At 42.2% G+C, this 17,515-nt stretch overlaps 1 protein-coding gene across 2 annotated transcripts; it reads left to right on the forward strand.

Moving 5' to 3' along the window:
• Positions 1 to 2,803: 2,803 nt before the first annotated feature.
• dld (deltaD) lies at positions 2,804 to 17,021 on the forward strand. 2 transcript variants are annotated; one of them, XM_079500868.1, is made up of 14 exons: positions 2,804 to 2,957; positions 4,276 to 4,351; positions 6,672 to 6,751; positions 7,934 to 8,002; positions 8,466 to 8,535; positions 9,155 to 9,255; positions 9,794 to 9,937; positions 10,688 to 10,789; positions 11,036 to 11,226; positions 12,250 to 12,420; positions 13,196 to 13,385; positions 15,400 to 15,537; positions 15,708 to 15,797; positions 16,709 to 17,021. In XM_079500868.1, exons 1-14 carry the CDS (start codon positions 2,919 to 2,921, stop codon positions 16,772 to 16,774), a joined length of 1,527 nt encoding a protein of 508 aa, XP_079356994.1. In that variant the 5' UTR covers positions 2,804 to 2,918; the 3' UTR covers positions 16,775 to 17,021. The 2 variants fall into 2 exon arrangements, with proteins under 2 accessions (XP_079356994.1, XP_079356995.1); XM_079500869.1 differs by having other exon boundaries at positions 2,805 to 2,957; positions 4,279 to 4,351.
• The last annotated feature ends 494 nt before the right edge of the window (positions 17,022 to 17,515 follow it).

A 17,515-nucleotide genomic window follows, 5' to 3' on the forward strand; every position in this document is an offset into this window, starting at 1 on the left:
AAGATTTGCTACATCACTATTACTAAGATACCCATGTAGGCATGTACCTTCCTGAATGTCAACAATTTAGGCAATTTAGTCTTAATCCAGAGCGAAGTCCACAATCACAACACCAGAGGGAGTTCAACAAACCAGATTCAACCCAGGTTCGGCTCAAACAAGGGGTTAAATTCATTTTGCGCCTATACACTGACACCACGGCGCGTAAACAGCGCCTCAAACTGTGACTCCGCCCACAAACGGGGGAAGTTATGATTTTCGCTCGTTCACTGCAATGCAATTTGCGGCATTTTCAAAACAATATTGAGCAGAGTAGCGATTATCAAACGTATTTGCAATGCCATACGTTGAAAGATCTGTTGCCCGTGGACAAGGCACGCTACCTCCGCAAGTTAGATAGCATCGGCATAGATGTTTGTCCGTATGTGATTAAGGATTGGACCAAGTTGCATTGGCAGCCATAGAAAATTCCGGGGTAAATTCTTACCCCGGATGTGACGTTTTTGGGCGTTCCTGTCTAGCGTGGTGTCAGTGTATGCCAATAAAATGTGGAACGCCCTACCAACAGCCGTTAAATGAAATTAAATGTGAATCCCTAGCTTCCTTCAAAACCGCTCTCAAAGAGCACTTACAGGCAGCTGCAATTCAAAACTGGCCCCTGTAAAAAAAGTAAAAGCCACCCCCCCCCCCCCTATATTTCTATACTGTTTTCTATACTAAAAATTTCCCTTTTTTCTAACCGTGTATTTGATGTTTTTCTTTTTGCATTGTACGTGTATATTTGTATGCCTTTAAATGTTTTTGATGAATTGAAAATGGAGGACCCTGTCACCTGATGTAAACAAGTCTTAGTGCTTTTTCTGGTTTTATCTTCTTAGCATTTTTTGTATTGACCTGTGCCTTCCTTGAACTGTACCCATTCTGCAATCTGTTCATACATTTGTCAATCAATCAATCAATCAATCAATCCGTCAGTCACATCAGTGAGTCAGACAGTCACTCAACTGCTCTCATAGCTCCAGTCCACAGTCCAGTCATATTCTGAGCTCATCTCACCTCCTTCCTACTCAATACAATAATAGTGGACACACTGTTCACATCGAGAAACAAGACGTAATATTAGCCTAAGATTTAGACTCTCGTAGATGTATTACTATTTTATCGATTCGATTCCACCTGACACTTATGCATCAAACCTGGCTGGGCTCCCAGAGTCCCAGTCCAGTGCCTAGGAGTAGGAACGTCACGTAACCGTCCTCTCCTTTTATATATATACTCCGTGGTCTCTAGCAGTGTTGCCATGTCTGTTTATTAGAAGCGACCATGGCCTTGTTTTTCTGTAAAGTTGCTCAAGTTTCCTAGTAATGTTGTTCATTAAACCAGTGTTTCTCAAACATTCTAAAAAACATTCTAAAATCTGGAAATCAATCCTTAATTGTTTCAGTGGTTTTCAACCAGTGGTCCGGGGACCACCAGTGGTCCTTGAGGTGGTTCCAGGTGGTCCCCAGCTAAATGATGAAAAACCAAATGGACCCAATAAGATATTTAACTCTTGAGAGTGTAAAATGAAACCAAATAGACCCGTATGGGTCCATTTGGTTTCATTTTACGCTCTCAAGAGTTACATTATTGTTAAACATCTGCATTACTTCATTTACAAGAAGTCTACACTATTAGAGAATGTAGAAGAATTGTTAATTTGACTAAAGGTTTGCCTGTTATCTCTCCTATGATACCACATCAATACAGCATGGAATTGTGGACAAAAGCTTATCCAACGATAACAAAATCTTCTTTAGTTTTGGGGTCTGAGAGGCTAAATGTCATCAAATGGTGGTCCGTGGCTCAAATGCCGAATAATGAATGGGCCTTGAAATAAAAAGGGTTGAAAACCCCTGCTTTGTTTGATAGGGACCCAATAGAGAGAGGTGATGTGGTCAAATGTTTTGGTACCGGTGAGAAGGCGGGCAGCAGTGTTTTGAACTAGCCTAATTGCAGGTGAGAGTAGGCCAGCTTTCCCGAGAATCCTTGTGAAGGATAGCGGAAGCCCCCAGAATGGCTAGCCAACGTTGAAGCAGCCAAGCCTACTGGTCAGAGCTGGAACTGCAGACGGCCCTGTGCATATAGCACGAGGAAACCCCGCACAGCTGGGGTTTAACATTGAGCACTCGTTTGCACTTCCGCATTTGCCAACCAACATTTGGTTCCCAAGTCCCAAAAAAGACACGCTGTGATTGGCCAGTATAGTCACTTGAGTGACAGCGACGCATCGTGCCTTCCACACTTCCGCTTGACTCCCGCCTTGTTGGAGACACATCGCTCCAATGAACTGCAGCGGCCAATGAGGCATCTATTTTTGAGGGGCCCCACCTATGCCCATCTTTCCGGGTTTGTGTAAACACAAACATTGAAGTCAAAAGAGGACGCAAATTGTGATTGGCCAGAATGAGATGGCGTATGATGATGTTACGATGTATGATGATAAGAGCGCCCCTCACTTCACACGGGTGTGATTCTTTTCATATCTATGCATTTTTTACCCAGTGCAAATTGCCTAAGATGTAATCATGGGCGCTAGCTCTGCCATTTAACCCAGGCCCAAACTGAGCTCAATGCATGATGAGTGAGCAGGCCGTAGGTAGGACGTAGCATGTGTGGATTCTGTGGAACACGTTATTCCAACCAGTTCCTTTCCCCTCCATCAGGCGCCCCTGCTGGCCAGGGGGAGGCAGTATAGACTCTATACTGCCTCCCCCTACGCCATCAAATAAGCAACCCTTATTTCTATCGCATGATCTGGCAACACCCGTCTCTAGTGCACACGCGCAATGCGCATAGTCCTTGGTTGATCCGCCTGTTACTGTAGGAGGTTAACATTTAACATCACCCTCTGCTAGCTGAGGGCACTGTCACACACCATGCAGAGCTGGAACCAGTTATACCGCACTCTGGCCAAGGTAAGAACACAGTATTATACCATATCACAATGAAACACAATGTTGTCTGGAACACTTACAGCTCACTGGGAACAGTTGTCGGCTCTTAGCTTGGGCTACTTTTACTAGTCCGGGGCCTTTGCTATCTAGCTGCTGCGCTAGCTAAGCTAACGTTAGCACACAGTGAACATGTCAAAAAAACAAACCTCGCCTATATTCTGGGTATTCTACGTCAACGTACTGTTTAAATGGCTACCAGATGTTGGCCTCTCTCTCGCTAAACGTTGCCTGTTGATATAAATGTCGTCTATTTTAAATGCACTGTTATTAAGTGACATGACCAGGCAGTTAGAAGGTACTGGTAGTAAGGTAAAGGTACCTACCGGTTCATTACGTCAGACTGTGGTGGTTGACTGGCTGACATTCCTCCACTCCAGCATCAGCCAATTAAGGTCAGTTGCCAGGCTGCCTCTTAATTGATCTACGGTAGTAGTTCCCAAACTGGGGGTCAGGACCCCCAGGGGGGTCCCCAAATTATTTTGGAGGTTCCCCAGATGATTAGTTTAATGTGCAACATTGTTTTCTCTCTCAACAGTAAACAAACCAACATACATAAGTGTATAGGCTACAGGCCAGGGTATCTGACTATGGATCTCTAGCTGTTTGTTTGATTAAATACTAACTGTTTACAAAAAGTACAGAGGTACACTTATGACTTAATAATAATGCTAAAACAAGGATAACACAAAACCCTGAGGGCTTGTGTATTCAATTCATCAAGACATAAAGACACAATACAATTAATACAAATCATCAATACTAGTAGGAGCAGTAAAAGTAGATTTACAGAAAAACATTGGGGGTCATTTCTTTTGGCAAGCTAGAAGACATGTGTAGGTCCAGTTGCACATTGCAGACAGGTGCTCTTTTATGGTGGGTTTGAAGGAGGGTAGGGATAAGTCACACTTTTTGCTGTCCCTGGCTCCTAATAGATACAATGGGTCAAATGCAGAGGACAATCCCATGGTTGGTGCAAATATAATACATGAAATAAAATGATCTACTTTTTCAATACAAACTGTCAATAGAGAAGAAATCATGGCCATCCAGGAAAGTGTGTGTGTGTGTGTGTGTGTGTGTGTGTGTGTGTGTGTGTGTGTGTGTGTGTGTGTGTGTGTGTGTGTGTGTGTGTGTGTGTGTGTGTGTGTGTGTGTGTGTGTGTGTGTGTGTGTGTGTGTGTGTGTGTGTGTGTGTGTGTGTGTGTGTGTGTGTGTCTTTTCCTTTTTAAATATTTACATTTCCTTATTTATCTGCCTTTCTCTTTCAACCTAATTCCCAGCAGGGCCACCATCTCCCATGCAAGCTCCAGGGTGCTTCGGTTGTGGCTGTCAGAACATATGCTGACAAAGCAGCACGTAAGACAGCGTTTATCAGTCCTATCTATGACAAAAAGGCTTGTTTGTTTCCATTGTGGTCCATGTAAACTAAAATAATCACGCCCGTGTGAAGTGAGGGGCGCTCTTATCGTCGTACATCATCATACATATCTCATTCGGGCCAATCCGAATTTGCGCCCTCACCTTCGTCTTCAATGTTTGTGTTATGCAATATTTGTGTTTACACAAACACTCAAAATTGTCCATTCATTGTCAATGGCATTTAATGTTTGTTAGGACAAAATGTGGGTTCCACACACCTAAAGCTGGACATACAGTAGGAGTGGCTATCGCCCCTCAAACATATGCAGTTCAATGAATTCATGTTGATAAAAAAGAGAAATGGGAGACGGCAGCAGGTACAGTATAATAAACGCATTGGAGGATTAGGGTTGGGATCCTTTAGGATTTTAACCATTCCGGTTCCCTTTAACTATTCCTATAGGGGCTTCCAGATGAACCCTTACAGGTCTGTAACTCTGAGAGTGTACAAATTGAACCAAATGGACTCCATTTGGTTCCATTAATACACTTTCCGAGTTATGCTGGTCCTTGAAATTAAAAAGTTTGAGAAACGCCAGTATTGTAATTGTATAGCAGACGTCCACATACCAACTCCGGCTGTGATTCAAAAATGGTTCCGGAAGCGGTTCCAATTCCAAATGTGATGGAATGGGTTCCTCAGTGTTGGATCTGGTTGTACAATGCCACTCACAAGAGACGTAGCAGAGCTCACCCTAACAGCGTGGATCTGGTTGTACGATGCCACTCACAAGAGACGTAGCAGAGCTCACCCTAACAACGTGCGTACTGATGTCATAGTAAACAGTGCTGACAATGGATCTGAAAGACAGGAGAAACAAAGACACACACACACAGGCGCAAATAGTTCTTATAACTGGGGTGGGTGACATTGTTTCAGCATCTTGATTCAACATTTCAGCATGATCAATATGTCAATGCTCAACAGTAAAGAATGAGTGAACAAGTGAGAAAGAAAGGCTACTGTACGTGTACTGCAGTGCAACATTTATACTGGTTGAACCAAAAGCCACCATATTAGCATTTGAATACCTGTTCTGTGAACAGGGAACAGGAACGCCCGTAAAGGTGTGAGAGTCGTGTGCCTACGTGACAAAATGGGGACCAGGGGGAGAGGAGCTTCAGGGGGTGCTATATTGTGTTCCTATTGTCTTTGGGGGGTGCTTCAGCTACCAAGCACCCCCGCAGTCGTCGCCGCTGCACAGGCATGTCAGCACAAGACTACACCCTAAAACAGACTGATAGACATGATGCAGGACATGCACATGACAAATGCAGCGCAACCGAGCGGATTACATGAGGTCTACTGCCAAATATGCTTGAATGATCAGTCATAGGACCGTATGTAAGCAAGCAAAGCTTGTTCTTTGTATTGCATTTACTTTAGCACCAATTGATTAGTCAGAGAAGGAGACTGGGGACAACAGGCCTAGAATGGCAAACGGAAGACAATACAAAAGATATTAAGCGGTGCAGTGTTACTTGGAGCATTTAGGATATCTGTAATAGTTCTCGCTCACACAACTGATTGGCAATAATCTAGTGTATTATTATGGGAGAAGCCACACACTTATTACCTTAAAGGCCTGGTGAAATGAAAAATACGGGCATTTTATTTTGACGTTTCACTCTGAAAACAAATAATGAGCATACAGCTTTCTGTTTCAAAGTGACAGAGCTGGGCAGTAAAGCTTGTGGCATATGTTTTCAGATACATATTTTAGCTTGATGATTAAGTGTAAAACGAGTAATACACTGTCTGGATGTCATCTTGAATGAGATTTAAAGTAGTTCTGTAATCAAAACCAGCTGTGTTTGGAGGACGACACAGCAATAGGAAAAAAACAGGTGAATTTAATCAAGATGCATTAATATACATCACGCTTTCGTTCAAAGGAAGTAATTAAAATTGGATTTTATGGACTTTTGATATAAAAATAATACACAAATGTAAATGTTCCCATTGTATTGGCATCAATTGTTAGGTATGACCATACCATGGATATGGTCTAAAAGTGAAAAACATATTTTTCATTTCACTAGGTCTTTAAAGGTAGACTGATATCTTTCAGCATAAAATTGCTGCTGTTTATGATAGTCAGCACCTCACCAATATGCTGTTATTGATAATATCCTTGTCAATATCCACTTATATCAATAACATTCTGTGTAATAGTGAAGCATGTTCTATTGGAGAGAGTGCTTTGGTCTCCTATGATAAAGTTAACCTTTGTTGTTGTCCGTGTATTGTCCATAGTTGACGCTGATGTCACAGTGGTGGGTTCTGGTCCAGGAGGATATGTCGCTGCCATCAAGGCTTCCCAGCTTGGCTTTAAGGTAAAGCAACACCAAATGTTGGTTAGTTACTTAGGAGTAATGTACAAAACTTGACCTTTTCTGGTGAAGATGGTGTATTTAAATATATATTATCTGTGTATATTACAAGAGTACCCTATTAGAAGCACTAAATACGGTACTTTTTTAAAAACATTTGCTATAGTGCTTCTTTGACGGCATGGCTCCTCTAGAGTTGAACCGTCTATACATGACGTCAGTATGATGATGCATGGATTAACGTTTCAGTCGCCACGACTGATTTTAGTCATTTGGATTCCAAAAAGTCAGCATGTCTTCTATGAAAGCATGTTGCACAAAGAAATAGATGGGATATGGGTCTTTTTTCTCTCTTTTTCTTTCACTTGAAGTGGTCAAACTAGCAATATGTTCAGAAGCATATTCCATAAAACCCTAACAGTATGTTTTAACAGCTGGAGACCAACGGCGAGCGTCGCTTGAATTTCATTGGCTATCGCTGGGCGACGTCGCCCAAAAGATGAATTATTTTTATCTTTTCGGCCGATGTTCCTCCGCCCACTTTTCGACCATCGCCTGTTCGCCTGCTATCGCCTCTATCGCCAGTAGTTGCCGGGTCCCATTGACAAATAATGCACTTCTGGAAAATTCGTCTGGCTGTCGCCTGCTGTTAAAACGTACTGTAATGGTCTCGGATATGTCTTAAAGCCAAAGGTTAAAGCCTCAATCTGTGATTTCTTCACCTGGTTGGCAGTATGTAGAACAGCAGGACCAATATGACTAGAACATCATAACTGTATATATTTTGTTAATATTGTTTAGGAAACCGTGCTAGTGTGTGGGGGGGCTCCTTTCACACTGTTTGACAAATCACACATTAGGACTTGGCCATACAAAATGTTTCATCCGTGAGATTTTATTTTGCTTTAATCCGTCAACTTCGCATCCTTTGTTATGGCATTGCTGATTACAGTTTTGTGTGTCTGGAATTTAGCTCGAATTAACAGACATTGTAATGTACTGTAGCAGTACTTTTGTGATGTTGGTTCACGGACATGTCAACTAATCTACCGTGGTAATATACAGTTTATAGACACAGGCAGAGTTAACGGGGATTACACAGGCTAATTACTGACTGTAATTCATTGTAATAATTTCTATATTCCTAATGCGGATGTGCTTTTTCTTTTTTTCTTTTCCCTGTAGGTAGTCTGTGTTGAGAAGAATATAACTCTGGGTGGAACCTGCTTGAATGTTGGCTGCATTCCTTCAAAGGTAACTACATTATTTTGCAGTATCAAAAGGAGAATGAAGAATCTATTTAAAAAGAATCTTGACAGTGGATATCATAATTGCACAATGACATCCTCAGTGTTCATTTACGTTGTACATTTTTACACGTTAATTTAAATCTTTATACAGTATGTCTCACCAGATTAATCATACAGCATATATTTTCTGATTTCAAATTGGCCTCAAATAATTGTGCTCCCCACTATCAAGCATCAAGATAGGACATTTAAGTGGTGGTTTTTCATTACTTTTATTGTATTTGTTTCTTATTGAACTTCAACAGGGAATCAGATACTTGAATAACCCTACTGTTATGTATTGTGCATAACCAATATGCATGTTTTTGGGGGGGTTCCATTCTGTTTTATATTTAGTTTCTCAGGGTTTCCAGCAAAGGAATCATTGACAAGTGTCTAATTGTATTTGTCCCATTTTGATTCCATAGGCCCTCCTGAACAACTCGTACCTGTACCACCAGGCACATGGCAAGGACTTTGAATCCAGAGGCATTGAATGTAAGAATTCAGCATAATTAATTAGACCGTTGCAAAGTATGTTAATTCACTACTTAAGCCCTGTTTTATACTTAGTTGTATGATGGTCTTGCACATAGAAAATAGCTGATCTGCACAACGCACCATGATGCACTGTGAGCTTGTAGATTGGCTGTTTTTGCAAAAAACGAATAAATAAATAAGAGATTTAGCACATGCCCAGAAAAGTGACGCCAGGATGAAAGTTGTTAAAAGGCCTGAACTGTTTTCATTAAAGGATTGGTTGTAGTGACAGAGCAGTTTAACTGCTGTACCTGCGTAGTAGTGTGTTTTGTTATAACTTGTTTTTATTTATTTATGTACAGCCCTTTGGGACATGTTTTGTCATATTGGGCTATAATATAATAATAATAATGTGACTAGTCGTCAGTCACCAGACTTGACTTGACCTGTGCCTGAACCCATTCAAGTATCGGCTCAAACTGTTGATTTTGTCTACTAAAACTATGATGAAAAATGTACATAATTGAATAATGTTGTTGCATGTAAGATAACGGTGAATGTGAACTACCCCGTGAAATATTTTATGTAGTCTACTACTTTTTCTTAAGTAGTGTTTTATTTTCTTTGCGTGCCTCAGTCACTGGCCTCACGTTGAACCTGGAGAAGATGATGGCGCAGAAGAGCGGTGCGGTCAAAGCTCTGACAGGAGGCATCGCACATCTATTCAAACAGAACAAGGTGATGCATCTCTTTCACATGACTTGTTATATAAATATCTAAATGCTGAATCAAGCAACTTATAAACCGCTACTATGCATCCGCCATCCGGCTTTGTCGAGCGTCTACACGATGTGTTCGGGGAGGGTGATATTGGTCATTGCACATACTCCTACGCCTGGGGTGGCACCTGTCGGTGGGGAGTGTTGGGCGGGAGGAGTAGGATGAATGCTCTACGGCCTCCTGGTGGGGGCTCCTCACTCAGTAGGATACAAGAGCAGTGACAACACAGAAATGATTGGCTATTCTAAATCTATTTAAAAAAAAGTCTGGAGTCCTCACAAAAGCGCCCAGAGTAGATGTTAAAATGACCCCAAATACTATATCCCTTGAATTGTTTAGGAAACCGTGTCTGTGTGTGTGTTTGTGTGTGTGTTTGTGGGGGGGGTCCCTTTCACACATTAGGACTTGGTTATGCAAAAACATTCAGTTGTGAGATTTCATTTTAGATTTTCTCCATGCTCATGCCAGTGGTTGTATCTGTACCCGGTTCCTCCAGGTCACCCATGTGAGCGGGTTCGGGCGGGTGACTGGTAAGAACCAGGTGACGGCCACGGCGGCCGACGGCAGCGAGCAGGTCATCAATACCAAGAACATCCTCATTGCCACCGGCTCTGAGGTCACACCCTTCCCTGGGATACAGGTTTGCTTCACTTTGATTGTTTAGATGAGATTTTACTATAGCGTTGCTGTTGGGCAGAAACTCCTATCTCCATATTCTTAACTTTGTTTTTTGTAACTTAACACGCTTGTGTGAACTTGTAGGTCTGCTATTTTTTTAAGCTTGACGTCGACAAAGCATAATTCAGGCTTAAGTGATTGTGTGTCGTAAATAGTATAGACTAGGGATGCCACAAACTGACCACCAGCCAAATCGATTATTTAACAGCTCTTATCGACTGCCCAGAACGGAGATCTCTTGTCTTTTGAAGCCTATCCTGTTGTCTGCCCAGGACGGAGATTTGGCAAAAGACAGATTTAATTGTTTGATGTCGGCGAGCGATACACTACAGTCTGACCGTGTCTGTTGTGCAACTTTCGAAAGCACTTTCCACGGTTAGTGGGTCATCAAAAGTGTTCCCCCTCCATTATAGCGGACAGGAGGAAAACTCTTGTGTTTTTGACGGCCCATCGTGGCTCCGTCGCTCGTAGCGGTAGAAGAATTCATGCCTCGGGTGGTTGACGATCCCCCCCCCCGCCAATGTTTTGGTTAGATGCTAGCCTATGCTATCTGCACAACGAGATGGAGTCACTGTGTCGATTTTGGAGACTCCCGCGAAAAATCGATTCATCGGTGGCATCCCTAGAATGGACGTGGTCTTTTCATAATACATAACTAAGGACAGTAAAGACATGCTGTGGACAGACTGATCACTGAGCTTGTCCTCTCCAGATCGACGAGGAGTCAGTGGTGTCCTCGACAGGAGCTCTGTCTCTGAAGAAGGTTCCAGAACATCTCATTGTCATCGGAGCTGGAGTCATCGGGGTGGAGCTGGTCAGTGTTGTGTTATTGTTCTTGTGTACACATATGGGTAGCCGGAATGTTCGCCCCCAAGAATCCAATGTTCAAAGAACCTTTTCACAATGGATAATACAGTTGAATATATTAATATCAATTATACAGTGGCCTATTTATGTTTTCCTAAAAAACAACATTGATGAGAAGATTTATTTCTCTTTTTTTCCCCCACCGTTTTATGGCAGTCAAATATTTAAGTTTCTTTGGCCTCCCTTCCTGCAGGGGTCAGTGTGGCAGCGTCTGGGTGCCAAAGTGACAGCGGTGGAGTTCCTGGGCCACGTTGGTGGCATGGGCATCGACATGGAGATCTCCAAGAACTTCCAGCGCATCCTCCAGAAGCAGGGCATGAAGTTCAAGCTGGGCACAAAGGTCATGGGAGCCACCAAGAGGCCTGATGGCATGATTGATGTGGCGTGAGTACATCAATGAGCACGTGTGTGTGTGTATGCCTCAGATATTCATCACAACTGCACAATAAAGAGATGTTTTAAGATCAGAGATATGTTGCACGTTGCTGCCTCACTGCATTAAATACATGTTATCAACCGTTATCAGGACATTGGAATATGGCCATACTGACGTTTTCAGCGATGACGTTCTGTGTACACTTGGACTGCACGCATGCAGGGCACCGCAGACATAACCTGACTCCGTCTGCCTGCCACCATCTGGCGGAGTCGGGTTAGTGCAGACATGTCGGGGGCATGGAAAGTAGGGGAGACTAATATTTACTATTCTGTGCCTATCGGTACGCAACGCTCAGCACGGCGACTCGCTCGGCGGTGCCTCATGTGGCTCAAGGCCACCAGAGACGGCCTTACGGTCACAAAAAGCAAGCGCTCCCTAAAGTGTCAGTAGTTTCACTTCCGAGTTTCCTACATAGTGGCTCTATTCCAAGGTCCTGATCACGGACATATTATTGAACATTTGAAGCGGGTGGTACAGCTCTGGGTGGCTTGATCAGGCTGATTAGGATGGAGGGGATGTTGAATTCAAGCCCTTGGAGTCTTAGTAGTTTGGTCTTTTATATATATATATATATATATATATACTAGAGAGGTGCCCATGGGGCCTCTACGGCGGTGCCCGTTGGGCACTGGCCTACTTGGAATGATGCAAGTTGGAAATGCATGCCCCCACCGTGTGTTGAATTTGAATTTGGTGGGGCTAATGGTTCTCGAGTTACGTGGATTACAGACGTACACACAGAGACTTGGTGCATTTATAGTTATTAGTTAGATATATATTATATAGTAGGTTGATCTGTAACACCTTAATTTACCCATGGGGATACCTACCTACCTAAAAGAATTTGTGCAGGATTTTAGAACTAAACTAAAATTAGTTTTTTCTTTTTTTTTTAAAGTTTTATCAGGTCCCTCGCCTCTATTGTGGACAGTAGTTTTAAAATGTTCATGTTTGTATACCTTTTTCAGTGTTGAGGCGGCTGCAGGTGGGAAGAACGAGACTCTGACGTGTGACGTGCTGCTGGTGTGCATCGGCAGACGACCATTCACCGGTAACCTGGGTCTGGAATCCGTGGGCTTAGAGGTGGACAACAGAGGACGCATCCCTGTAAACAACCGCTTCCAGACCAAAGTACCCAGGTACACATATGTATTTCACCTATAATGACATGCCCACAAATAGATGACAGGTTAAAAAGTAGTAGATAATGTATACTTGACTTTACAAATGAAGTTTGGTTATTACTTGCGCAAGTACTGCGATCGGCTGGGTATGTATGTCGGCCAATAAGGGACCACCATTCTTGATGACCGTAACTAAGGTACGTTTGGTGATCGGCTAGGTATGCATGTATGTCGGGGTAAGAATGGTAGTCCCTTATTGGCTGTTGATTGTGACGTAACTAAGGTACGTTTCAAGGTTGGTATAAGGTCAATAACGGGTCTGAAGGATTTAGACCAACAGTTGTAATAGACATTAGTTAGTAGCAGCACTTGTACACTCTGCTTGCACACAAGTAGGCCATGTATGGCCTACTTGTGTGCAAGTTGGCACCTCGACAGAGTGCATTTCTAGTTGATTGATTGATTAAATAGTTACTTATTAGTTAGCATAACACAAAAAAAGTCCCGGGGACACAATAATGCATGTCATCAACCAATATATGTACAAAAGAGATGGGAACAGGCGGTCTTGTTTTTTCAGGCCAATTTCGAAAGAAACCAGTGTTGCACAATTAATTGATGGTGTCAGGGGCATTGCACATTTTGGTGGCAGATTAGTAGAATGAGCGTTCTCCCATGTTAGTTCTAAACATGGGTGTTACCAGATCACGGTCGCTATCATATCAACCCGTTTCTTTCCTGGCTTGTCATTGGGTGACCTGTTACTATGTTTCGTCCCATCTCTCTCCAGTATTTTCGCCATAGGGGACGTGGTGGCCGGGCCCATGCTGGCACACAAGGCAGAGGATGAGGGCATCATCTGTGCGGAGGGCATGGCTGGCGGTGCCGTGCACATAGATTACAACTGTGTGCCGTCCGTCATCTACACGCATCCTGAGGTGGCCTGGGTGGGCAAGACCGAAGAACAGCTTAAAGAGGAGGTGTGTGTGTGTGTATTAAGGCTGTCAAAAATCGGATTAGCTATAGTTTTTAGCTATCGGATTCACACGCAGCGCTGCAAGAATCACACAGCATATTTTACACCATCGGGTCCGTCGCAACTTGTGCCAGTTTTAAAATGCGGGTCCTACGTACATTAACACTTATACCGCCATTGCCGAAGTCCTTTGTCAATTGAAGCCTAATTTTGATACTAACGCTTACCGCCATTGCCGAAGTCCTTTGTCAATTGCGCTTTTATAGTGCATTCGATCGTCCGAGCCGTAATGCTACTTATGTTAGCTGGTTAGCTAGCAATGTTGTTAGCACAGCACTGGATCGTTCATCTTAGATCGTCGTCGCCATAATAATCTATCCGTTTCTTTCAATCGCCTGTATCTCCTATTCCTTGTCCCAGATGGCATTTTGGTCAAAACAGCGTTTCTTTGACGGCACAGAGCCGGCGATGTGGAGCTCTCCAGTGCACCGGCATAGATTGATCATGTAAACAAAGGCTGCCTCGGCTCCGTCGAGCTTGCTGGGATAATCCACTTCCGTTCGACTGAAAATTTGGCTTTTCAAAATAAGAGCTCGACTGGAAAAAATGCTGGCGTGAATTAGGTCCTAATTTTTCAATAAATGATAGCGCTAAATTGGTTAAGCCATTAACGTTGGTCTGGCTGGTTTCATTTTGTCCGACACGATTACGTGAATCAGCATGGCTGCGTCTGCAGTAGGCTATTACCACAACAAACACATGATGGTACATTTGTGTCGCACATGGAAAGTGACTGAAAACGACCATGGATATAAACACAGTTCAATGAAGGAGAGACAATCTCTCTCTCTCACTAGTCCACTTCTCTACAATGCCATTCTAGCCTTAAAACCTACATTGGTTATTCAATATATTACTTTAGCGCAAAATATAGGATTTTCTAAACCAAGCCCTGTTTCAAAAATAGTTATGTGCTATGTTATTGTATTTTGTGAATGAACTATAGTCTACACCGTTTAACCTATTGATTCTCAGCCAGACCCCCAAATTAAATTGATAGAAATTAGCCTAGGTCATTATATTTTCATCTCTGGACTGGGACCCCAGTCTACATGGCCAAAAGCCAGTGTTCATTTAACTCAAAGTGTAGCCTAGGCCTACAAATGCTCACATCATATACTAAATGCATTAGACATGTATATCCGCTTTCTGTCATTTATCTTTACATTTCCACAACAATATACAGGAAAACATGGCATATTTTGGACAAAGTTCGAATGGTGATTAATCTGATTAAAATGTGAATCATTTGACAGCCCTAGTGTGTATACATCACTGCATTGAATCAACTTTACAGTGCATTTGTGATGAGGGTTTTTATATTCCAGATTCATTGCCTCGCCTCAAAAAGGAATTCCAAGCAATGGGCACTAGATGGCGATAATTCCACATATTCTGAGAGACTCTGGTTCTTACACTACTGCAAAGGCAAAATGGAATTATGTAAGGAATACAATTAGTTGAAGCCTAGTTGCTTCAGCAGAAATGGGAACTCAAACATATATTTTAAAATGTTTTAGTGAACGGAAATGACAAACGGAAGACGGCTTTCACAACTTTTGCGAGGCAGAAATACTCCAACATTTTTCAAATGCTTTCATCATACAGTCTGGAGCAACAGAAGCTCTGAAAATGATCGGAGGATAAAGCTGATGTGACGCCTCCTCCTGCTTCCGTTTCATCTTTCACGCAAAGATTGCGTGAAAGATTCTCAGTTCAAAATTCTCAGTTCAAAATAATCAACGCACATAGCTTGCTGCTTATCAGAAATGTAAATTCTAAAATAAAATGTAAAATTTCTGTGAACGGAAATGACAGATGACGGCTTCCTTTCTGGGCTTTCGGGAGGTGTAGTTCCAGACTCTATATACTACCATTCTGAGATTGTGGAATTGTTTAGCTACGCAAGACTAGAAACATGCCATCAGTAATAACACTAATGTACTTTCTTTCACCAGGGCACCCCATACAAGGTGGGGAAGTTCCCCTTCGCCGCCAACAGCCGAGCAAAGACAAATAATGACACAGACGGTTTGGTGAAGATTCTCAGTCACAAGGAGACAGACAGGCTGCTGGGATCACACATCCTCGGATCTGTAAGACATTTTTCACACATGCCGTTTGTTGTGCGCCAAATGAATCACCATTGTAAATGACACATTTAGAGAATCTTTTCCAATGATGGTCAAAGTTTTATTTTAATAGCCATACCTATTTTGAAAGATATTAAGAATAGTTGTAATTTTGTGTGTGTGTGTGTATTCAGGGAGCTGGGGAGATTATCAACGAGGCGGCACTAGCCATGGAGTATGGAGCGTCCTGTGAGGATATAGCCAGAGTCTGCCATGCTCATCCAGTGAGTTACACATGCACAATGTACACCCAGTAGCAAATGCTAATATGATATCCACTGTGTACTATAGCATTAATCTTTGCGAAAAGCTAGATAACCGCTGATGTGTGCTCTTACACACTCCTTGCGTGCAAGTTGCTAATGAAGTGCTGTGGTTGAGCAAAGAACATGCTTGCATTGTGTAAACATGCAGTACATCTACATACACAACTACACATGAATATCGTTGCTGTCGGGAATACATTTTGTCCAGGAATTTTAAATTGATTCTTCGGGCCATGGTGGTGCCACCACCAGTTGCGTGAGAGGGTAACGGAAGCACAGAGTGAGAGAAGTAAACAATATGAACAATATTGTAAATGTTGCGCAACACTGTGACACACCGTAAGCGATTACTCGATTAGCATTTGCTTTTCTGACACGCCTTGTATAATAACTACATCAGATCCATTGAAACACGTTTTTTGCGAATGCACACTATGAAATGATACCTTTTTGATTGATTGCATACTTTATTAACAGTATGCAATTTGTACAGGGGTACGGTTTACAATGATTGTTAAAAGAATAACGCAAAACGCCCTAGAGGCTTGTTTCCATTGTGGTCCTGTGACATCATTAAGAAACTCACTTCATCTTTTTTTTGTTATTAATAATTTGTTTTATATTTATGGACATTTCTTTTGAAGTTTTTGTTTAGTATTTGTGCTGCCATGGGGTCAAGATTCAATACTTTATTGCCATGTCAACAGAGTTGATTGGAATTTGTTTCAGTGACATTCATTGCAGTAACGGGGGATAGAGGCAATAAACATATGTTTAAAAAAAAAAGAAACTCACTTAATCAAATTCACGAACAACCTGACCTCCTTTCCTTCCCTCCCTCGTTCCTCTCTCTCTCTCTCTCTTTCCAGACGGTGTCTGAGGCCTTCAGAGAAGCCAACCTGGCTGCCTCCTTCGGGAAGGCCATTAACTTCTAAAGCACCAGGCCCCACATTGCTGCTGCTCACCTTGTGTACATACCAATTCTGTCCACGACCTGAAAAACTGTCTGTCCGCACAATATCGTATAGGGGGTCATACAAGCTGCAGTACATTTATCTATAACCCCTTTGGGCTTTGACTGTATACATTCGACAGAAAGCTGTAACATATTTAGTATGTTATTTAAATGTTCTAAATAAAATGTAAGGGATTTGGATGGTGATAAACTTGACTGGGATATCAGTCTTTTGCTTTTTATTCACTGTGGTAGAATATTCTGGTAACACTTTACACTGTCTTAATTCCGGCATCCAAATAATTCATGCTGTTTTAAGTACTGAATGATGGGATTCCCCCTAACAATAATGATACAGATACAATTGTGTACATAAATCTCTGCTATAGCGATGTTAAAAATGTATGAAGCTCTTTAATTGTTGGTGCTTTCAAGAAGTACTAACAAGTTTTTGCCGTGTACTTTTAACTACTTGTGTTAATTATGCAAAACGGATCGGAGGGGGAACAGGGATAAAGCCACTTTAAAGTGTTACCCAGCTTTTCCATTTGGGCTCAACAGGTTTGCTTCGCACACAAATATATAAGACTTGTTTAATTTAAAGGAGCCCTTGGAGAAAATAAAACTACATGGTCAAACAGAGAAAGCCTTTGGTCATCGCTTAATCTTGGGTGGACATCTGCTGCATAGTAGAGCATACTGAAGGCATTTTTTGTTTTTT

The sequence above is a fragment of the Electrona antarctica genome (assembly GCF_951216825.1).
Source record: "Electrona antarctica genome assembly, chromosome: 5".
Taxonomy (NCBI): Eukaryota; Metazoa; Chordata; class Actinopteri; order Myctophiformes; family Myctophidae; genus Electrona; species Electrona antarctica.

What these genes read in the sequence shown, in the direction of transcription:
- dld (XM_079500868.1), top strand. Translation starts at nt 2,919, where the DNA reads ATGCAGAGCTGGAACCAGTTATACCGCACTCTGGCCAAG. An exon ending in CACCCTTCCCTGGGATACAG is followed by an intron (nt 9,938 to 10,687) that starts GTTTGCTTCACT and finishes TGTCCTCTCCAG; the next exon opens with ATCGACGAGGAGTCAGTGGT. An exon ending in GATGGCATGATTGATGTGGC is followed by an intron (nt 11,227 to 12,249) that starts GTGAGTACATCA and finishes TACCTTTTTCAG; the next exon opens with TGTTGAGGCGGCTGCAGGTG.